Genomic DNA, 19,185 nt, shown 5'->3' with positions numbered 1-19,185 from the left:
TATTATGCAATAAAGTGCCCAAAATGTCTTGAAAGTGAAAACATTGTGCATAAAAGGCATTGAGATTTGATGGAGAAGTGGCAGAAATGGGAGCAATGTAGCAGAAATGCATAACAAATATGGCAAGAAAAAGTGATGAAAATAACTTAAAATATGGCAAGGTTGGTGCTGTTGCAGAAAAGGGGTAAAAATAACCAAAAATGGGCTCTCATTGTTCAAAATTCAGGGAAGTGACACATAGACGTGTTGCTCCCGGTCGGCGTGATAGAGGGGATATTCTAGTGATTCCCAGGAGGAAAATTCTACCTCTGTCACAGAGACTCTGCTAGCCTAGTCTGATGTAGATGAAAGAGTTAATGTGTCGGTGCCACACATGTGGAACGTTGTGTAACATGAATAAATCCCGTGAAAGCAAAGACAGGTGCGTGTGCTGTAATGATTGAACGAATGTGGGAAAATATCATGGAAAATATTAGCAAATCGGAAAATGTTACAGGTAGTTGAACGAGGAGAGATATTCTAAAAGTCTAATGATTTCTGAGCTTGTGATGACAAGTCCTCAGGAACAATATGAAATCTCTCTCTCACACACACACACACACACACACTGCTGCTCTGTGCTAATGAGTTGGACTGGGTAACGTGCCAGTTCAGACTGGGAGAAAAACAGCTGTGGATCAAAGACACGTTCACTGTGACCTGCAGCAGAGCTTTAGAGAATATTCATCACTTCCTTCACATCCGGGTCACATAGGTTCATGTTGTCCTGCAGTTTCAGCAAAATGGCCTCTCACTATGGTTACCAGTTCACCAATAAACGTCAGGACAGGAACCCTAAACTATGCCAAAAACTATGCGGTCACTGTTTCAGCGCCGACATATTTTTAATCACAATTAAATCACTTTTCCTTCATTTGAGAGAAATTCATGTAAAACAGCATGATCTAGAATATAGATATGATGATATAGATTGTTAAAAATGTGTATTCATGAAAAATAAATCTAAATGTTAAATGTACAGTAAATTATAAATCTAAATGTTAAATGTAAATATTACATGTAAATCTAAATGTTAAATCTAAATGTAAATGTTAAATGTAAATATTACATGTAAATCTAAATGTTAAATCTAAATGTAAATGTTAAATCTAAATCTAAATGTTAAATCTAAATCTAAATGTTAAATGTACGGTAAATGATAAATGTAAATCTAAATGTTTAATGTAAATCTAAATGTTATATGTAAATGTGAATGTTAAATCTAAATCTAAATGTTTAATGTAAATCTAAATGTTATATGTAAATGTGAATGTTAAATCTAAATCTAAATGTGAAATGCAAAGTGGAATGTTAAATCTAAAATCAAAATGTTAATGTTGTGTAAATCTAAATGTTTAGAAAAGTGGACAGGTCAGCACCTGTCTATCTTTTTAAATATTCTGAGAGAGTAGGTAGAGCTGTATAATTATACCAAATTTCAGTTTCCTATGTGATCAACACATGCCCCCCTCAATAAATTGGCCATATCTCAAAAAGTATTAATCCAATCAAATAAAAAATGTACAGTGTGACTATACAATAATCACGGAACAATTGGTAAAAAAAAAAAAAAAAAAAAATCACAAATTTTTTTTAAATGACATGGAATTATTTTATTTAGATTTTGCCCTTTTCCAAGAGTATTGGAAACGCAGCCTTTATGACACAAACTAACTCCTCTCTTACATGTTCTGGGACCATGTCACACATTTCCTGGTATTTTTCCTGTAAAACTAGTGGCAGAATGTTTAGCAAGTGTAGCAAACAGATGGACATGTGATTTCATCGTAACCCATACATACTGTAAATGTAGAGTTAAAAATGGTAGTTTACTTTATTAACCTTATTTATCATGTTTGGCATGATTTCAGGAAGTTTAATAACCCTTAAAGTCATTTAAACAGGAGGAGATAATTAAATGAAACAGAGTTTAAAGACTGTTTTCTTTTCTGCTTGGACTTCAGTGCAAAGTTACAGATTATGAATAAATCCCATGTTCAGGGCAGACTTTGTCCTCATTCTGCCTCCAGGTCACTGATTTCTGAAGATGACATTAATGTGCAGTGCAGCGAGTTTCTGGGATCATTCTGTGTGTGTTTGGAGTCGATAGCATTGGGAAAAGTAAGTAACACACACACACACACACGCACACACTGCTGTGCAGGTTTGTGAATGAACTCCAGGTCTCTGTGAAGACTTTGGCTGCACTGGGAACTATTTTTATCTCAAAGTGAAGTTGACTGCAGAGCCAAATGGATCTTGATGGAGTTTGCGGTTAAAGCGCGGCTAAATAAGTCAAAATATTGGAAGGCGACCTCGTGCTGAGATCACAGCGCTGAGGCCTGCATGTGCGGCAGCGACGTCGACGTGAATGGAAAGTTTGGAGCTGATGTTGAAGCTGAAATCATGGAAACAAACACACAGGGTGCAGCTTTGAAAAATGACTTCAATCATTTTCATTGAAAGTAAGTGGATGAGTACATGCACTGCTGGATGTTGGCTGAGCAGGACTTTAAAAAAACCCAACAAGAACAGTGTGAGTGCAGCACTAAATTAACGTCAACGTTCGTCTGAAGCTTTTATTTGCTTCTCGTCTATTGAATACACAAAATTATCTGAGGAAATTCAATAAAGATGCTGTTTAAAAAAAAAAAATTGTTGGTCCAAAATTGAGCCTAAAAATGGCCGTTCAGATAAACTTACCGTAAATCTGAATTAAGCGGCTGGTTTATTCCGATTTTAATTCCGAATTGATTAATTCCTCAGACTTGTAAACGTTTAATTCCGCTTTAAATGAATTCCGGTCGTTGTTTTTGTCACGTTTGTCCCTGTCCAATCAGAACCCTTCCAACCCCCAGATCTAAAGCGGAATTGAAAAAAAGGCGAAAAAACGTGTTTCCACGTGAACCTTAATTCGGAATTACTATTTCCATGTAAACACTAAGCAGAATACTTTACTTCTGAATGATTTAATTAAGGAAAATTGTTTCTGAATGATTTAATTTGGAATTAATTAATTCTATATTAAAAAACCTCATGTAACTGTGGCCATTGTGCTGTATCAGATTAAACCCCTTCTTATTTGCATCAATTTTTACTTGGTTTAGGATAAATCCTTACATCCCAAGATTTAACGTGACAGGAGAAGGACTGGATTATGAATGGGCGTGGCCAATTTTTTATTTTTATTTTTTAATCAAAACCCACTGTTATTTGCTGTCTTTTCTTCATCCAGCTGTGAGTTTGTCTTTGTCCATTATCACTTCAACAATGGACTGAAAACGTGAATGCGATTGAGTTCCACTCCATCCAGAACAGCCAGTTACTAATTACTAGTCCTTCCGCCTTTTACCCAATAACTGCTCTGCTACCTTTGTCTGCTGCAGAATTAAAAAAAAAAGCCACACTCAGGTTCCCAGCGTTGGACGTGTTCGTTTCCAGGCACTGGGGACTCGTGCTGTACATTGTGACGTATTCACTAACAGATCTGGGCCGATGGAAAGGAGAGACGTGTCAACGTGACCTTTCCTTCATTATGGTGGCGTTGATGTTTGCTGCACAAACAGTGTGTCGAGTCCCACCTGTGCTGACCCGTGGTGGAGGGAGTCACAAGGGGAATTATAGCTTTAACATAGTTTGGATTGAAAAGCGTCGAGAGGTTCACGCCTTCTTTTTACATCTGAAAAACAAGCGAGCGCTAAATTTACTGTAAATGATTTAATATCACCTTTTATGAACAAGCCACGAGTAAAATCAGGTAAAATGTTCAACTCTTAACACTTTATTCACTGAAAAGATGGTAGAGTTTAACGCAAGAGATCAATATTCAAACAAAAACGATTAGAAACAGGAAAGCTAGAGAAGAATAATCCCTATTTTTGTTTTTGTTTTTTTCAAATAAGACGACCTTCTCGAAATAGAAAAGCTTAGTTGAAGAATGCTTCGTTTTAATTTGGTTTGTTTAAAAAAAAAAAAAAAAAAGCTGCATTTTTTTTATCCTAAACATGTTGCATTTGATCTGATTTATCATCTCTTGTCTGCTGTTCTTCTTCTCTTCCCCACAGCTTTCAGTGATATAATCATTCCCGACTTCCTCAAACATCTCCAACATTTCATTTTGTGCATTTTTAGTGTCTGTTATAATTTTCACAGGCAATAGTAGTAAATCACGCACAGATTGCACCAACAACCTCTCATGTAGAGCTAAGTATAAAGCCTCTGAGATTCTGATTAAAAACTTCCCCCAATTCTGTTCCAGTTTATCCGGCTATTAAACTTCCTGAAATTGAGCCAAACATGCTTAATACGATTAGTGGAGGTAACTATCATTATTAAATTTGTGTTTATATACAGCAGAAGTGCAACCAAATGAGCGTGAGATTTGAGGTCTAGCCATTAGCTACTCTTGCTAAAGCTAACCACTCAACCACTCATTTTATAGTGGAAAATATGGTGGAAATGTGAGATATTGTCCCAAAACATGTAGGTGAGAGTTTAGTCCATGTCATATAGAGACTGTATTTACATTTCAAAAGGTGAAATATGTCATATTGCCACACATTATGTTAGATTTTTGCTCGAACGCTGACATTTCCGTATCTTTGACAACTTTTTTGTCAAAGAGACAAATATATATATTTAAATAGGATCTGGTATTGCCATTTCCATTTCATTAATAGAATTCCATATTTTCTGTCCTTTTTTGAACGTTCAAAGAAAATCAGAGCCCCGCGATGTTCCTCTGTGTCTCTTCATTGGTTTGTGCTCTTGTTCTGATTCTTTATGGAGGTTTGTAATGCATTGCAGGATTGTGAAATGCTATGATTTTCATTCCTCTTTAGTCTGATGCACCTTAATCACATCTATGAATTTGCTACGTTTCCTTAAAGTGTGAAAACCTTTGAATTGACACACCCACCTGCACACATCCATCCTCCTCCTCCTACCTGATGCTGGAGGGAGGTGCTACTCTTTAGTTTTGCGCTGACCACTAACACGGATCATTCCTAGAGGGTTCCTCACACCTCACCTGAACCACAAGGTAGGACTCGATCAGTGACCTTTACACAATATTCACAGTTTTTTTTTTTTGTTTTTTTTTCATCATCAAATGCAGATATTTCTTCTTTTTACGGTTGCTGAAGGCATCCCATCAGGGAAGAGAACACATGAAGGGCAATAGTTGGTAACCTGAGTTACAGTCAGTGTTAAGAGGCTCAGACAATACATGAGTGGCTGCAGAAAAACACAACAAAAGATGTGGTTACGGTGATTAAGGACGCGTGTGATCGTCTTTCACTTTGTCACGTGAGAGGTAATCTAATGAAAAGTGCATTTCCCTTTGATTGATTAACATTTATTCAACTATAAATCAGATTTTGAGGAGTTAAATGTGCAGGGATGTGAGGCGTTATCACTGCTGACACAACAGCAGCGACGTGTTGCATACTGTAAATATGTGTCTATTGTGCTTTTAAACAGAGGATTGTAGGAAACTGAAGGTCATGTTTATTGTCCAAAAAGCCTCGCAGCACATGAAAATATCAGTATACGTAAAGCTGAACGTCACACCGGTGCTCCCCAACCAGAGAGACGTGGTCCGGTACAGGGGTCACAGACCATTTGGAGCCATGTTTTAAAAAATGATAAGATGTGTTTTATTATTGGATGTTTTACTTTGAAAAAATCCCACTTCTGGGCTTCAAGAACGCACGCACGCAACCCAAGGGCGATGTGCGCCTTGTATACAAAGGTGGAGGAGCTGACCTTTGACCTCAGAGCTGCATGATGAGTAACTAAACCTGAAAACAATAAAAGTAGTCAGACTTATGCTGCAGATTTGTGCTGCTTCGGATATGAGAATAAGTTGAAAACTGTTTTCTATTTATTTTTAAAGGTTAAGATTTATCGTTTAACGTCACATAACAATCCGTTGATACATCTTAAATTTAACAAAACAGAAGGAAAGGCTTTTCAATTTACTTCGTCAACTTAAAAAAATAAAACACCATGTGTTTTATGTCCTGAGGCCTTTTAGTCTGATGACTTTTATTTTGAAGCCTGTGTCATTTGACAGTGTTAGATTTGATGAAGGTTTTGTTGAGTCATGAATCCATTTGGTCTGATAAATGACAGAGGATTTCCTGATACCTCACTCTGAGACCTGAGGATGTCCTAAAATGTACACCGTACTCCTGACATTTTTCCACTGTCAACTTCCAGTCTTCTTCTGAGGCGTCTGCTGATTGCTTTGATGTGTCCTTATAAGAAACTTTAAAGCTACCGATTGCTTTAAATGAACTAATGCTGATCTGATCTGTGAGCTGGGATTTTGTCATCTTTCTGCTATTTTCTTCTGATCTATACCTCCAACGTAAAGCTATTTATTAATACCTTTTGAGACGTTATGTGGGGGCCGTTAGACGTCCTTTATACAAGCTCTGAGAAGGATCTGTCTGTTTTACATCTATAAAAACCAGAATATTGTGTGCGTGCGTCGTGAGTCTTTGAAGGTGATGCGAGGTTGCAGAAAGCCTGAGGCGGAGCGCGGAGCGGCCACCCGTGTCCTTGGTTCTGTCCCATTGAACCACAGCTCGGTGCCACTGTGTCATTTGCACTCAGTGAGCGTGTAATGGAATTGTAAGTGCCCCGACAAGCAGAGGAAACAAGCCAATTGCCCAAGTCGTTTCCAGAGTTTCCCTCCTCTGTGATTCCCATTGTCGGCCATGGATGACAAACCTTTTGTTAACTGCAGGAAACAACGGGGACGCTTTGGATATAAAGCAACCAAAGCAGGGCGTGCAGTGGAAACTTTGTGCCAAAGGGCTGCAGGTGTTTTGGTTGATGAGGTGGTGTTTTGTACATAGCAGCGCGTTTCAGGTCAATGGTTCCAATGATGGAGAATGGCTCAGAGAAGCAAAGATCTGCTCTGCGGTGGTCCTTAGGACACGACACAACACGACACGACACAACACAACACGACACAACACAACACGACACAACACGACACAACACAGAAGCAAAGTGCATTTACACACTCGGGCAGATTCACTAAAGGACGTTAGTATGACATTTACAACACAGCCATCATCTGTGATGCTAGCTAACTTACATATTTTTGTGTGTTTCTAGATCCCAACATGCAGAAACATTACGCATCCGTGACCTCCACAGAGCCAATCAGCGTGCAGACGGAGGATAAAGCCAAGAAGCACCGCTACGTGCGCAAAGAAGGCAACTGCAACGTGGTATTCCGACATGTTCCCGAGGAGTGGCTGCTATTCGTGACGGACATCTTCACAACGCTGGTGGAGATCCGGTGGAGGGTGATGTTCCTGATCTTCGCCCTGTCCTACATCCTCTCCTGGCTCTTTTTCGGGATCCTCTTCTGGGTCATCGCTCTGGCACATGGCGATATCAGAGACCAGAACAACGACCCCTGCGTGTACGAAGTGCGCAGCTTCACCGCTGCCTTCCTCTTCTCGTTGGAAACGCAAACCACAATCGGATACGGGTTCAGAGGCATGTCTGAGAACTGCATGATCGCGATAATCATTGTCACCATCCAGGACGTGATCAGCTGCTTCATCGACACCTTCGTGATCGGGATCGTTGTTGCCAAAATGGCATCGGCCAGGAAGCGAGCGCAGACGGTGGGGTTCAGTAACTGCGCAGTCATCCAACTACGTGACGGTCACCTCTGTCTGTCCTGGAGGGTCGGCGACTTCCGCCGGCACCACTTGGTGGAAGGAACGGCTCGCGCTCAACTGGTGCGCTCCACCCTGCACGCCACGGGGAAAATAGACGTGACCTATGAGGATCTGGTCATCCAGCAGAGCCACATTGTTCTGGTCACGCCCACCACCATTTCCCACAGGATCCAACCCGGCAGCCCACTCTACAAGATGAGCCTCTCAGACCTGCGTAAAGAGGACTTTGAGCTGGTGGTGTCGTTCACGTACACCGACGACTCCACCGGGATGCTGCACCAGACGCGCACCTCATACACGCCCAACGAGATCCACTGGGGGCAGCTGTTCCAGGAGATGATCCGTGTCAGCCGGAGGCACTACAGGGTGGATTACACTTTGTTCCACCACACCGCCAAAGTCCTGGTTCCCCTGGTTAGTGCTGAGGAGTACCAACTCAAGAAGCAGCGGCGACCCTCTCCTCGCCCATCGCCCAGAAGCTCGCCGCGGCGTTCTCCGCGGTTGCAGCGACCCATGGATCTCCTGAAACCGCCGGCTGTGAAGGTGGAGCTGGTCAGCGACGCCGTTGTGTTTGCGGACATACCGGCTTTCCAAACGGACAAAGGAAACCCAGACACTTTGAGTCCACCAAAAGATCTTACCGACCCGGAATTATGAGGGATTACAAAAATGAGTTTAAGTTTTTAATCCAGATCTCTTCACAGCGGTGGAATTCACAAATGAACAAGATTTACAAAACATATGACGGCAACTGAGAAGCTAATTCACCATTTAAAGCGAACGTCTTCATGCTCTTATCTTTGATTACATTTGTAGTCCATGCAGCGATAAATCTGGAAGAAAAATGTCCTCTTGTCGTCTCTTCCTCTGAGGCTGAACAGTAAAAAAAAAAAGAGTCTTTGGGCTCACGAGCGCCCCCTACACGAGGAAAGAAGATTCCTGCATGTGAACACATTTATTAAAAATGGACCTGGTTTGAGTTTGAAAATGATGTTTGAGAGGAATACAGAAAAAATACACTAAACAATAAGAAAACTACACAAATTGACTCCAAAATACACAAAATAAGAAGATATTAAAGTTCAATCCTATCACACAAAAGAAAAATGCTCAAAATGTTGCTATAAGCACAAAAAATTACACAACATGGCTTTAAAAATTACCTGAGCCTTTGGCCTTCGTCCAACGTCAGTGCCTGACCTCATCAAAGCTCTCGTGTGATAAAAGGCCTTCAGAGAAGAGTGGAAGCTGTTAGAGCAGCAGGAGGACTTCAGTCTATAGAGCTACAGTATATCCAGTTTGTGCCAACGCATTTACATTTTATACAGAAACCGCACAGTGTGGCCGTATGATTTTTGGCTGTGGTATTAGAAATTAGTACGAGTTGTAAGATGTGTCACAACAGTTTTAATAAAGTGCATCTGATGGTGAAGGAGTCTCTTTATTCCACAGTAATCTGCTGTTCTTTTGAGTTGCACATCTCGATCCAATATTGATATCAGATATTGGTCCGATATCAGAATGAATAAATAATTTAGTAAATAAATAATCGGCCTACTTCTAAAATCTCTGATAGCTGCACTCTGATATGTAATTAGTTTTATTGAGGTTGCTTTTTAGGGTCTTCTGTTGCTGTTTTTTTCATTTATTTTACTCAATTGTAGAATATTTTGCATCTGTTTAAGTGAAACTAGTGATTATTTTGCAGTTTAAAAATTGATTTGTTTGGTTTTATTGGATTTATTTTTGGTGTGTTTCAGGGTTTTCTGATGTATTTTATTCAATTGTAGAATATGCATCTTTTTGAGTTAAACTAATGATTATTTTGCAGTTTGAAAATGAATATTTTTGTTTTTATTTTTGTTAATTTTAAGGATTTTGTCATTTATTTTACTATTTTTCGGGCTGTTTAAGTGATCACTTGATCAAGACTTAATTAACATTCAACATTACTGAATAAATAAGTCATAAAAGTACATATGACTTGTGCTGGTATCGCCTTGGATCGATATCTGCATCGCAAGGCGGCAATATCGGTATCGTATCGGGAGTGAAAAAGTTATATTGCAACACCTCTAATATTAAATTAAAGGCCAGACAAAAGAAATGTTGCTATCTTTTTGCATCCCTGGGATCTTTTATACTTTGTATTTCCTAATAAATTAATATAATGCACTGATGATAAGCAGGTAATCCTCCATCCCAGCCTCATGATCGCCCCCTGGTGGTGCACATGCAGCACTGCCTGGTCCCTGCTCCCAGTCTGCTCTCTTCATCACTGGAAATTGGGCATGAAAAGCAAACACACACACACACACACACACACACACACACACACACACACACACACACACACACACACACACACACACACACACACACACACACACACACACACAGGCTAAATATACGAGCCTGCTATAAATATCTAGGGCTAAAAATAAAAAGGTTTCGGAAACAAAGCATGAGGCAGAAGAAGCAACAGCAGCTTTGTGTAGAAACACTGTGTGTGTGCTCGTGTTTATGCTGCATTAGTGAAGCAGGAAGTAGGATCAGCTCTGTGGTTTTAGGAAAGCAACACATGCAACCATAGAGCAACACATGCAACAGTCTAAACATGTGAAGCAACCTGATCGCTGAGTGGAGAAAGACCGTCATATCATCCTCGGACTACAAAGGCATGTAAGGCCTTTATTGAGTGACTCATTCTTTCCGACAGAGCACATTTTCCATACAAACAATAAAAAAATGGGATTTATGAAAACATTGGAGTAGCTGGAGAGGAGGATGACGAGCAGGTGGAGGCAAAACAATCCAGCGTACAAATAAAACCAACTGTTGACCTTTTTACGAGAGATTTGAACCATTTTCACTCAGTACTGGCAGATGATCCAGTTCCCTTAACCATCCCCTAGTGCAGGTGTTCTCAACATTGGGCTCAGGACCTCATTTGGGGTCGCTAGATGCCTTCAAAAAACTAAGAATTTTTGCCTATTTGAACTATTTGTCTGCAACTACACCAAACTTGCCATATTTTAACCTGTTTTCATCACTTTTTCTTGCCATATTTTTTTTCACCTTTGAATGGATTTTTGCTACATTACTCCCATTTCTGCCACTTCTCCATCAAATTTCAATGCCTTTTCTACACATTTAAGACATGCACTTACAGTATAAAGCCTTTTCCAACACTTGTCCCCACCTAATGTCACCTACTGGCAACACAGCAGCACTGGGAGTGCATGAGCAGAAGGGAGGGAGTCATTAAGACCACACAGTGAAAGGTGAGGGAAAGGAAACAGATACAAATACATATAAAACCTTATCTAAAATCTTCTATAAGTTCATTTAAATAGTAATTAGTTAAATAGATAATGTTATAATATTTGAAATTAGCTACAAAATAGACTATTGTTATTGTGCTGTTTCTATGCTTTTTCAGTTGAAATTCAAGTGAAATGTCTCGTCATCTGCATCATTCCATTCTGTTATTCCTGGTAAGTGACTTTACAAAAGACAAATATAATAATAATATAACATCAAGGAACAACCAAATGAGCTCCAGACCAAAAAAAGTGACGTGCACCCCTGTTTTGGAACAATAATAAGGGCCAAAACTGAAGTCGTAGGTACAAAAATCATCCACAGGATATTTTCTATCAGCAGCAATTGCCTGGAAAAAAGTTTGACGTAACAATTATTGAACGTTCACACCTTTCTGAACATGATTAGCGTGCGATCTTTAAAACACAGACGTGTCAAAATCATGGCACAATTTTGAATTCCACATTTTTTTTACATGCATTTCTATTCATCAGGGGCTTCTATCTTTGCCTGTTTGATAAAAACAAAGAAGAACGTTTCCCGATACGTGAAGCCGATTCAGTTCAGAGTTGGAGCCTTGCAGAGTTCATGTCTCCAATGTATCACGTGCATAGATGAACATTTTTTAATAATTAAAACAATGAATTTATCAAATGTTTTGGTAACATCTCTATATGTTTTTATGCAGATATCTGTTGATTTTCCATCTTATTATTGCAGATTGAAAGTTTTACCATAAATATTAGCGCAGACATGAGTTTAAAGAGTAATAATAAGTTTCAATTAGGTGTAGTTTAGCGCAGGTCATCTGATTTTTTTGCATATATTTTTAATTATTTCTTAAAGAGTTAATGATACACTCCTAAATAATGCGATTTCTTGCTGTCAGGTCTCACTAAATTACAAAAGTTGAGTTAAATAAACTATTAAAACAGAATATAATAAAATGGAATATAGAAAAAGAATGAGATGAACAGAATTACATATGTTCCTGTTAATAGAGAAAATAGTTAGGAACAGTTGATAATATTGATAAATTATGTAATGTTTGTGATTTTACTGAGGAGCTCTAAGGTTATGTGTGTGTGGTGTGTTTGAGTCCTGGTATCTGCAGAGTTTGCATGTTCTCCTGCTTCTCTGATTTTCTCAGTCGTTATTATGACTGTAGTGACCGTCCTGTCCAGTTTATACTGGGACCGACTGACCATTGTTGTGATAAATGTGTACAGAAGCATCATTAATATAACCCTAAATAGAAGGTTGTGTATCCTGATGTAACGTTGTTGTTGCTTTTGTGTCTATAGTTGACGACTGTTTGTGGATTTTTAACACTGAAATTCCTTAAAAACAGAACAACACTCCCAACCTTAAACCTAATTATTATATAATACATTAATCATAAATTCATCCTTAAAAAAGAAAATTCCCTCATTGGGGAATTTTTTAAAGCTGCAATTTTAGACTTTTTATTTCATTTGCTCATTTTTAAGAAGACAAACATTTAAAAAAACAAAAAGAAATTGACATATTGTAAGGTATAAATAATACTTTTGATGAATTAATATGTGCTTCTTCCAGTTTTACCTGTAGTTCATGGGTCTCAACCTGTGGCCCGGGGGTTACTTTCAGGCCGGTGTCACCGATTTTCTGGCCTTTTAAAAAATAAAAATAAATAAATAAACAATCAGCTGTATGAAAACTGGACAAATTATATCAAAACAAAGGAAAAGTCATACTTATAAATGTATTACTTACTTTTGATTTAAAAATTGTATTAGTTACTGTAATAAGAGTAATTTACTTTTTTGCTGTTGTAAGAAATCAATATTTTCACTTGCTGTTTGGTTTAAACTAGCATTTATGAAGCAACCCTGTTAATAAATGATGAGAAAGCTGCAGATTGTACTTTATACATATATATATATATATATATATATATATATATATATATATATATATATATATATATATATATATATATAAAATTGAAAAAAACTGTTTGTCATCGCGTAATTCTGTGGACCGGGTTTGGCCCGCGAGACACACATTGGAAGCCAGCCCTCACACAGTGGATCTCACACACACACACACACACACACACACACACGCACACACACACACACACACACACACACACACACACACACACACACACACACACACACACACACACACACACAGCCTCCCTCCTCCATTGGCTCCAGAGGGCGGGCCGAGCCGGTTAAAAACGCGTTGAGGGACAAACACGGTCCTGCACATCACCGAGACATGACGGAGGTTCTGTAGCAGAGGAAAGTCCAGCAGGAGCGCACAAAGCGGGAGGCCGGGCCGCGCCACCCCCCCCCACACCAGGACTGGATTATTATTATTATTGTTATTATTATGTTCCAACAGGACTCCAGATGATTCTCAGAGGCAGGTACAGAAACTACTGATAAATCTGCTCTGATATACCATGACACTTCTCTATCTATCTCTGTTTCTACTTTCATTTCAACCAATGTGTCCGTTACGCACGACTTTTACGCACAGCCAAAACTTGCACTTCTTTGCAGTTAAAAATAAAATAAAAATAGGAAGCGTTGATTTCTAATGGATTAAAAACGGAGTGTGTTCCTCCAGTGTGGTTGTGTGTGTGTAGCATGTGTGTACGTGTGTGCACGTGTGTGCGTGCAGAAGATTGCATCAGTCAGCTCCGTTTTTGCGCACCTGTTAACATTTGTCGTTGGCATTTGTTGCGTCGGCTCCACAGCCTCACAGAGACGGTTTCAAACTGTCTCATGAACTCTGTGTGAAGTTGTGAAAACCGCACAAAGTTTAGAGTTTGTATTTGTTGCCATAACAATAGAAACGTATGGATTTTCCCTGATTTTGGTGCAAAAACGCAGATTTTGTGGAATTTCTGCGCTTTTCCAGCTTGGCTATTGTTTTTTTTTCCTCTCCTCTGCATGTAAAGGAATATGGGTTCATTGTTTTGAAGTGTGAATCATCCAGTCAGATTTTGCAGTCCACCTGCACAGTTTGCACACAGACTGATGCTTCCTGGGATTGTCCTTGACTTGATGAATATGCAGCAAGGAGCACCTGATGATAACAATCACAATGACTTCATCCAAGTCTTTCAAAACCAACCAACCAAGAAGAAGAAGAAGAAGCATATTCACTGTTTTCCACCAATAGAATCACTGTATAAGTTTTTCTTTTAAGTTTAATCAGAGAAAATGGCGATGAAGTCATTATGGCCAAACGTTTTTTTACAGAAACTTGTATTTTCAACAGTCAGAAGTGGTTGCATTCCAAAATTAATTAAATATTACACCTAAGTTATAATTTATCATGAATTCATAAAAAAATGCAGATTGTGGTTCTTGTTTTAACTTTTCTTTAAACCTTTTTTATGGGGCTCAATTTGTAAAGTTGCGCATGCTAAAAAACATTTATTAACAAACCACATTTAAAAAAATATATGTGGATTTTTTTATGTTGTTTTTGACCAGATTTACAGCAATACTTGTGAAATTGGTCATTTTATTTCTCATAAAAATACAAAATATTAAATCAAAATCTAAATGTAAAATCATAGTTATATCTAAATGTCATGGGTGAAACTGAATATTTAGATATGCAAATTCACCGGAATGAGCTTTTATTTTGGTACTTCCCATTCATTTTCATATTAACTAAATATTTAGTTTCACCCTGTGACATTCAGGCTTAACATTTAGATTTAGATTTAACATTTACATTTAATATTTATATTCAACATTTATATTCAGATTTACCATTTACATTTAACATTTGTTTGTACATTTAATATTTAACATTTAGATTTAACATTGACATTATATTTTTATGACAAAAGAAATATCACAAATTTCACAAATATTTTTTTTACCATGCGCAACTTTACAATCAGCGCCTTGTACTTTTTTTTTTTTTGCATATTTTCCCCTTTTTTTGCTTGAACTTTGACGAGATTTGAAAGACTTCATCATTGGTTCTAAACTAAATTTAAAGCTGAGGTCACACTTTATTGATACCCAATGAAACATACACACACATGCTTAGTCAGTTGATGGCAGGCGGGTTAGCAGCACCCATGTTGTCAGGACAGCCAGAACTAATGATGAGAGGTGCTTCAGTCGTGTTTGGAGAATCCTCTCGGGGGAAGCCATTATCGCAGTCGAGCGCAGAAAGTCCCAGAGGGTTTTCTGAGTCAACAAGCTTTGTGCATCTTTACGACTCTTACAAAAAAACAAAAACAAAAAAAAAAAAAAAAAATATCCAAAGCTCCTACTTTCCCAGAAAGTTTTCTGCAAATTTACACACCCACATGCATGTACGGATGCACGTGGACAGAATTATGGAGCTCATTCAATAGAAAAATCTTCTTAAAGCAGGGGTGTCATACTCATTTTAGTTCAGGAGCCAAACATAGAGCAATTGGGCTTATATAGGTAAAGAAAACAAGTAATTTTAACACTACATGTGTCCTAGTTTGCACTTCCAGGTATAAATGACAGTGAGAACATGAATTATTGTGTATTGTGTATTCCGTTGTAGATATTTCAAATTCACCAATTTAATGAAATTCCACAATATGTTTAGGGGTTTAGATTTCTTCCTTTGTTTATATCACATGAATGCAGATCATTTTTAATTCCAAACTGTGGAAAGAACTCTCACTTTTTCCACAAATCTTGCGATTTCTCACAAATAATTTCCCAAATTTCCCTCTAAATTACACAAAAGTAACAAAATCAATAATTTTTTAAGTGAATTCAGCTGATATTGAAAACTAGGGTAGAACAATGTTAAAATTGTTCTTTTTCCACCCCACCTAAAATCTGTGGCCAACTTGAGATCAAACCGGTCCGTATTTGGCCCCTGAACTAAATGAGTTTGACACCCCTGATCTAAAGGGCCAGATTTGGCCATGAGTTTTAAAGAATCAGACATAGGGTGAGAAAGCCACGGGAACATTTTCAGCTTCACGCAGTGTGTGGTTTCAAACACAAGCTGCATGTCGGAGCTTTCTCAGTGTCATTGTTTACGTAAGCAATCAAACGACCAGTTCATGAGATCCCGTCCAAACGCTGTAACCCACAATCCCGCTAGAAAGCTCTGGGCCCGCGCCGCGCAGCCAAGAAAAACAAGTGGACTTTGTAAAGGGCCGATAACGGGACCTGAGTGCAGCAGAGTGGCCTCTCTCAGTCTGTCACTGTTGACCTTCGTCATAACCCAGTGAAAGTTTGTTGGCAAACACACGAGCGTAAGAAGCTCTGGATGTTTTTTCTCAGGCTGACACCTGTCCTTTTCCTCCCACAGATGCCGCTGACGCTCCAGTCGCCTGATGAACCGGGAGTGAGCGTCTGTTGACTCTGTCCGGCCCGACTCGTCTGGGCCTGTTTTTCCTCGACGTCGCCCCCCCGAAGTGCTTCAAAACTGTTTCTGCAACGCTTGGTCCACAAACTTAGACTGTTTTCCAGAGCAGACGCAGCACAGCCCTCCCAGACTGAGGTGATGGGAAGCGTGCGAGCTAGCCGTTACAGCATTGTGTCATCAGAGGAGGACGGCATGAAGCTCGCCACCATGGCGGTTCCCAACGGCTACAGCAATGGCAAAGGCAAGGTGCACACACGACCTCAGCCTCAGAGCCGCTTCGTCAAGAAGGATGGACACTGCAACGTGCAGTTCGTCAACGTGAGCGAGAAGGGCCAGCGCTACCTGGCAGACATCTTCACCACGTGTGTGGACATTCGCTGGAGGTGGATGTTCATTGTCTTCTCGCTGGCCTTCCTCGTGTCATGGCTCTTCTTTGGCTGCGTCTTCTGGCTGGTGGCCATCTTCCACGGGGACTTAGAAAGCAATGCCCAGCGTTGTGTTTCCAATGTCAGTAGCTTCACCGCCGCCTTCCTGTTCTCCATCGAGACTCAAACTACCATCGGTTACGGCTACAGATATGTGACGGACGAGTGTCCCGTCGCAGTCTTCATGGTGGTTTTCCAAAGCATCGTTGGCTGCATCATTGACGCCTTCATCATTGGGGCCGTCATGGCCAAAATGGCCAAACCCAAGAAAAGGAACGAGACTCTGGTGTTCAGCCACAGTGCCGCGGTGGCCATGAGGGACAACAAGCTGTGCCTGATGTGGCGCGTGGGGAACTTAAGGAAAAGTCACCTCGTGGAGGCGCACGTGCGTGCGCAGCTCCTCCGATCTCGGACGACGGCTGAGGGCGAGTATATCCCCCTTGACCAGATGGACATTGACGTGGGTTTTGACAGCGGCGTCGACCGCATCTTCCTGGTCTCTCCCATCACCATTGTGCATGAGATCAACGAGGACAGCCCCTTCTACGACATGAGCAAACAGGACCTGGAGAACTCTGAGTTTGAAATCGTGGTCATCCTGGAGGGAATGGTGGAAGCCACTGCAATGACCACGCAGTGCCGCAGCTCGTACGTGGCCGGCGAGATCCTGTGGGGCCACCGTTTTGAGCCGGTTCTCTTCGAGGAAAAGAACTACTACAAGGTGGACTACTCGCGCTTCCACAAGACTTACGAGGTGCCGAGCACGCCGCTGTGCAGCGCCAGAGACCTGGCTGAGAAAAAATACATCCTCTCCAACTCCAACTCCTTCTGCTATGAAAACGAGATGGCGCTGGAGAACAAGGAGGACTTGGACGAGGGGAACGGGGGCAGCGTGGGGCCCGATGGCACGCAGACGGACAACATCTCTGAGACGGAGCACGGCCAGGCCACCATCCCACCAGAGCCGCGGCCTCTGAGACGAGAGTCGGAGATATGACTGCCTGCAGGCGGAGATACCCCACCTGAGCACGGATACGCCGACTGGTACTGGCACGACACGAAGGAGGCGTCGGTCCCGCACGAGCTCACCGCACTGGTTAGCATTTGTAATGTTCGCTGCTAAGAAAAAGACAGATACAGCAAGAGCACACGTCTGGAGCAGAGAAGGTACCGAGTATTTGCTCACGAGCTGGTCTCACGCAGACTCACATGGACTCTCCTCAGAGCGAGAGCGCGTCCGTGAACACAGTATTATTCATGACATCGAACTAAATCATTCATTCACTCCCGAATGATCCCAAAGTGCTGCTAACATGTTGCTTTGTAACAACCGATACCAAAGAGTATTAATAAAACCATCGTAGCTACGTTAGCTAGCTAACGGCTAGGCCTGAGTAGATTTGGTACAGAGGCTTTTTTAGAGCTTTTAACGTGGTGTGTTTATTGTGTGTTTTTTAGAAAAATCGAGCCTTAAATCATTCAAAAAAAGTTCATCAATCACAAACAGAGACAAACTGGACTTCCAGGTACATTTTGAGCCACATTAAGAGAGGAAAGTTCAAAAATAGGAGGATCATTCATCAGCTTTTCAGAATAAAAGCAGCAGAAAATGTGAAAAACCTCCTAATTTTGTGAAAATGGGTGAAAAATGTTGCTGCTTGGATTTTAAATTCCCAGAAAATAAATAAAATGTAAATGTTTATATAATAACTGGATGAATTGTGCCTTATTCCAATGCCCACTATGGTCTGTCTGCTGGAATCAAAAGAAGCCGAACTTAAACATTTGTTGAGGAATTAAAGGTGATGATCAAAAACTTTTGTCTGAAAGGGACAAACTCAGCCATGCATTCTGGATGTTTGACATTTTTCACATTCTCAAGTTGTTTTTTTTCTCACAATCCTTGATTCAACGTCAGATATTAGGCCTCTGCTTTTTTAAATCCACATATAGAAATTTAAAGTAGTCATTTTGAAGATTTCAGCCTCAAAGGTGACATTAAAGGTTTATTCTTGTAATATAATTGAATTTCAAGCACTTTAGATGTTTTTTTTTTTTTTTTTTTTTAACTTATTCTTGCCTTTATTATATCCTTTAAAATGTATTTACATTTTTAAATAAATCCATGCACTCTGGCCCCTTACTGTCAAACATTGGTCAAAGCTCATTGATTTAGGTAGTAGGGACTTTCACAATAAAAGCACTTTAACCTTTTCAAATAGGTTGCCAGCTTGTTTTGGAATGAAGGGGGTGGTGGGGGGGGGGGGGGGGGGTACCAGGGTACATTCAAATGTTTAAGAGAA

General features: G+C 40.0%; 2 protein-coding genes across 5 annotated transcripts; both read left to right on the top strand.

Moving 5' to 3' along the window:
- The first annotated feature begins 2,096 nt into the window (after window positions 1-2,096).
- kcnj16a (potassium inwardly rectifying channel subfamily J member 16a) lies at window positions 2,097-8,702 on the top strand. 4 transcript variants are annotated; one of them, XM_028476348.1, is made up of 2 exons: window positions 2,097-2,160; window positions 7,171-8,702. In XM_028476348.1, the coding sequence occupies exon 2, from the start codon at window positions 7,179-7,181 to the stop codon at window positions 8,403-8,405; it is 1,227 nt and encodes a 408-aa protein (XP_028332149.1). In that variant the 5' UTR covers window positions 2,097-2,160; window positions 7,171-7,178; the 3' UTR covers window positions 8,406-8,702. The 4 variants fall into 4 exon arrangements, with proteins under 4 accessions (XP_028332149.1, XP_028332148.1, XP_028332147.1 ...); XM_028476347.1 differs by lacking the exon at window positions 2,097-2,160 and adding an exon at window positions 5,025-5,080; XM_028476346.1 differs by lacking the exon at window positions 2,097-2,160 and adding an exon at window positions 5,645-5,830.
- A 4,638-nt stretch (window positions 8,703-13,340) lies between these two features.
- On the top strand, window positions 13,341-18,956 carry kcnj2a (potassium inwardly rectifying channel subfamily J member 2a). Its single transcript, XM_028476345.1, has 2 exons — window positions 13,341-13,491; window positions 16,401-18,956. The coding sequence occupies exon 2, from the start codon at window positions 16,596-16,598 to the stop codon at window positions 17,877-17,879; it is 1,284 nt and encodes a 427-aa protein (XP_028332146.1). The 5' UTR covers window positions 13,341-13,491; window positions 16,401-16,595; the 3' UTR covers window positions 17,880-18,956.
- The last annotated feature ends 229 nt before the right edge of the window (window positions 18,957-19,185 follow it).

The sequence above is a fragment of the Gouania willdenowi genome, chromosome 19, assembly GCF_900634775.1.
Source record: "Gouania willdenowi chromosome 19, fGouWil2.1, whole genome shotgun sequence".
Classification (NCBI taxonomy): Eukaryota; Metazoa; Chordata; class Actinopteri; order Blenniiformes; family Gobiesocidae; genus Gouania; species Gouania willdenowi.
Note: the sequence above shows the minus strand (reverse complement) of the source record. Positions and strands in the feature narration are given on the sequence as shown.

Coding starts and splice junctions, on each gene's coding strand:
- kcnj2a (XM_028476345.1), top strand. CDS start 16,596: ATGGGAAGCGTGCGAGCTAGCCGTTACAGCATTGTGTCATCAGAGGAG.